We start from the raw sequence: 4,072 nt of genomic DNA, 5'->3' as shown, positions 1-4,072 counted from the left end.
TATAAGAAGATATATAAGAAGATGTATCAGGAAATTGAGAAGGTGGAAAATTCAAAGAGGTTAAACAAAGGAATTTAGCATCAGGGTTAAAATAGTAAATTTATGCAATAGAGTTAGGTTAAAATTAGGGCTAAAATATGCTTCAGTGTTAACTTTAATTTATAAGAAGATATATAAGAAGATGTATCGGGAAATTGAGAAGGGGGAAATTCAATAAGGTTAAACAAAGGAATTTAGCATCAGGGTTAAAATATTAAATTTATGCAATAGGTTTAGGTTAAAATTAGGGCTAAAATATGCTTCAGGGTTAACTTTAATATATAAGAAGATGTATCGAGAAATTGAGAAGGGGGAAATTCAATAAGGTTAAACAAAGGAATTTAGCATCAGGGTTAAAATAGTAAATTTATGCAATAGGTTTAGGTTAAAATTAGGGCTAAAATATGCTTCAGTGTTAACTTTAATATATAAGAAGATGTATCGGGAAATTGAGAAGGGTGAAAATTCAATAAGGTCAAACAAAGGAATTTAGCATGAGGGTTAAAATAGTAAATTTATGCAATAGGTTTAAGTTAAAATTAGGGCTAAAATATGCTTCAGTGTTAACTTTAATATTTAAGAAGATATATAAGAAGATGTATCGGAAAATTTAGAAGGGGGAAAATTCAATAAGGTTAAACAAAGGAATTTAGCATCAGGATTAAAATAGTAAATTTATGCAATAGGTTTAGGTTAAAATTAGGGCTAAAATATGCTTCTGTGTGAACTTTAATATATAAGAAGATGTATCGAGAAATTGAGAAGGGGGAAAATTCAATAAGGTTAAACAAAGGAATTTAGCATCAGGGTTAAAATAGTAAATTTATGTAATAGGTTTAGGTTAAAATTAATGCTAAAATATGCTTCTGTGTTAACTTTAATATATAAGAAGATGTATCAAGAAATTGAGAAGGGGAAAATTTAATAAGGTTAAAGAAAGGAATTTAGCATCAGAGTTAAAATAGTAAATTTATGCAATAGGTTTAGTTTAAAATTATTGTTAAAATATATTTATGTCATGTTATATATGAAGATATTAAAAAAAAACCTAAATATTTATAACCCTCAGAATCGCATTCGTCTTCATCTTTCTTCACTGCTTTTCATATTCTCACACAAGTATCGTTTCTTCACTGCTTTTCATATTCTCACACAAGTATCGTTTCTTCACTGCTTTTTGTCTTTTAGGTACTTTTTATTTTATTTTTCATTTTCATCATTATTTTTGCTTTTATTTAATGTATTTAGTTAAATCTTTATGCACATAGTAAAATTTTGATTTTGTGTCTGTTTAATTTTTCATTAATGGGTCATGTTCAAATTTTCATTTTTGTGTTGTAACGAAAAACCCTAGAAATGTGTTGAATAAATTATTGTTTTTTTTTGTTGATGAAGTAATTTTGATAAAACGTACATATTGTATCTGGGTTTAATTTATTAAAGATTTTCATCAATGGGTTATGTTCAAAATTTGATTTTTTGTGTTGTTCTTTGAAAAGCCCTCAAATTTGTTGAATAGAGTATCGATTTTTACATGGGTTTTAATTTTTGTTTGTGTTTTTTGTTTTGATAGGCTGATTTGTACGAGAGATTTTTTCTTTTTTGATGGGTGTGGTTGATACTGAATCGATGGAACCATTTGGGGTTGAAACTGGTTTAGCTGAAAATGTTAAGGAAGTTGTTAAGAGTAGTGTTTTTGAGACCGAGGTTTTGATTTTGAAGGAGAATGATTCTCAGGTTGTGGCTGATTCTGAGGTGAATAATGGGGTGTCTTCTTTGTTGAAAGCGGGAGAAAACGATGGAAGCGTCGTTTGTGAGAAAATCAATTGTGAGGGGAAAGTCAAAGAAGGTGATGAAAAAATTCAGACTGTGGAGATAAGCGAGAATACTGATATTGAAGTGAACGGGAAGGAGAACGAGGAGGGGAAAAAAGATGAAAAAATTGCGACTGTTGAGGTTCCAATTGTGGAAACAAGCGAGAACATTGATGTTGAAATGAATGAGGAGAGTGAAGAGGTGAAAAAAGATCAAAATTGTGATGGGAAGATTGAGTCTGTTGATGTACCAGCAGTGGAGGCAAGTGAGAGCATCGATGTTGAAATGTTTGAGAAGGAGAGCGCGGAAGGAAACAAGGATGAAAATTCTGATGGGAAGATTGAGACTATTGAGGATCCAATAGTGGAGGCTAGTGAGAGCATGGATGTTGAAGTTGAGGATTTGATCGATGAAAGGTGTGACTTTTCTGTTGGTGATTTTGTTTGGGGAAAGATTAAGAGTCATCTGTGGTGGCCAGGTCGGGTTTATGATCCGTCTGATGCGCCGGAACTTGCTTTAAAGCTGAAACAAAAGAATAGACTCTTGGTAGCTTACTTTGATGGAACATTTGCTTGGTGCCATCCGTCACAATTGAAGCCTTTTAAGGATAATTTTGATAATATGGTGAGACAAGGTAGTTCCAAACCTTTTACCTATGTTGTTCAAGAAGCTGTAAATGAGGTTGGAAGGGTTCTGGTTACAAAGTTGAGTCGTTCGTTTGCTGTGGTGGGGGAGACTAAGTCTGAATTCGCTCCAATGTTGGCTAAAAATTCAGGAATCAAGGAAGGTGTTTTTGTGCCTGATAGTGGCATAGAGAACATTTTGGCGGTTACACTTGAACCGGCTGAGTTACTTTCTCAAGTGAAACAAATTGCTGAAGTTATTGATATTGCTAGTGTTCTGGAGCTGGAAATATTGAAGGCTCGGCTTTCAGCTTTTTATCTCTCAAAAGGAGGATATAAGTTACCTTGTTATGAGCATCCCAAACGGGTTCTCGGACTTGAAGATATAGATGATTTCAACGATGCAGTTGAAGCACCTTCCCAAGGGCCGTTTGAAGAGGACTACTCTACACTGCCATTGACCCCGAAATCAAGTTCAGGAAGTAGACCGAACGGTAGAAGAAAGCAGAAAAGCATCGCTGACATTATGGGGGAGCATAAAGATGTTGATGCAAGAGATAAGGAATGGGATGCAAGTGATGATGAAGTTCTGGTTGCAATTAAGTCAAGGGGTAGGAAAAAGAAAAAAGACAACGACGATGCAGGGACATCTGAACCAGTTCAGAAGAGAAAAGAGTTGCTTGTAGGTACTGATACACAGACTGTAAGAGGTGGAAAAGAAAGCTGTGAGGACAAGGAAAACAGTTACGGGGGCAAATCGCAGCATTCAGATGAGGAAAAAGAAGCTTTTGGCAATGAAAACATCAGCGGTAGGAGTATGGAGGAAAACGATGAAGGGAAACCAAAAGAACCAAATGAAAAGGGCTTTTTGTCAAGAGAAAGGAAGAAAAGCAAGTATCTGTCGCCTCCTTTCACTACTTCAATCAGAGACTTTGTGAAGGGAAGAGGTTCTGGCTCGCTTTCTCCTCGAGTTTCAAAGTATAACATTGAGGTATTTCAAGAGTTGGAACTTTTGGTTAGCTTGAATCACCAAACACCAGATGATGAGAAAGAGACCCTTGACGATTTGATCGATGAAAGGCGTGAGATTTCTGTTGGCGAATTTGTTTGGGGAAAGATTAAGAGTCGTCTGTGGTGGCCAGGTTGGGTTTATGATCCGTCTGATGCATCGGAACTTGCTTTAAAGCTGAAACAAGAATAGGCTCTTGGTAGCTTACTTTGATGGAACATTTGCTTGGTGCCATCCGTCACAATTGAAGCCTTTAAGGATAATTTTGATGATATGGTGGGACAAGGTAGTTCCAAAACTCTTACCTATGCTGTTCAAGAAGCTGTAAATGAGGTTGGAAGGGTTCTGGTTACGAAGTTGTGTCGTTCGTTTGCTGTGGTGGGGGAGACTAAGTCTGAATTCGCTCCAATGTTGGCGAAAAATTTGTTAGATTGATGGAATAAAACACAACCGTATACATTTTATTGTATTTCATTACTTATCCTCATTTTACTTACCCTTTAATTTGGATGGAACGAGAATTAATCCCAATTAACTAGTTTGTTTAATTAATAAATTACAAATGCATCCTTGTATTAGGCCTCAA

General features: G+C 35.2%; 1 protein-coding gene across 2 annotated transcripts; it reads left to right on the top strand.

Annotated features, from left to right (window-relative positions):
• The first annotated feature begins 1,086 nt into the window (after positions 1 to 1,086).
• Positions 1,087 to 4,072, top strand: LOC25495151 (uncharacterized). 2 transcript variants are annotated; one of them, XM_039835270.1, is made up of 3 exons: positions 1,087 to 1,227; positions 1,613 to 1,822; positions 1,937 to 4,072. In XM_039835270.1, the coding sequence occupies exons 2-3, from the start codon at positions 1,645 to 1,647 to the stop codon at positions 3,676 to 3,678; spliced, it is 1,920 nt and encodes a 639-aa protein (XP_039691204.1). In that variant the 5' UTR covers positions 1,087 to 1,227; positions 1,613 to 1,644; the 3' UTR covers positions 3,679 to 4,072. The 2 variants fall into 2 exon arrangements, with proteins under 2 accessions (XP_039691204.1, XP_039691203.1); XM_039835269.1 differs by having other exon boundaries at positions 1,088 to 1,158; positions 1,196 to 1,227; positions 1,613 to 4,072.

The sequence above is a fragment of the Medicago truncatula genome, chromosome 6 (genome assembly GCF_003473485.1).
Source record: "Medicago truncatula cultivar Jemalong A17 chromosome 6, MtrunA17r5.0-ANR, whole genome shotgun sequence".
Classification (NCBI taxonomy): Eukaryota; Viridiplantae; Streptophyta; class Magnoliopsida; order Fabales; family Fabaceae; genus Medicago; species Medicago truncatula.
Note: the sequence above shows the minus strand (reverse complement) of the source record. Positions and strands in the feature narration are given on the sequence as shown.

Coding starts and splice junctions, on each gene's coding strand:
- LOC25495151 (XM_039835269.1), top strand. CDS start 1,645: ATGGGTGTGGTTGATACTGAATCGATGGAACCATTTGGGGTTGAAACT.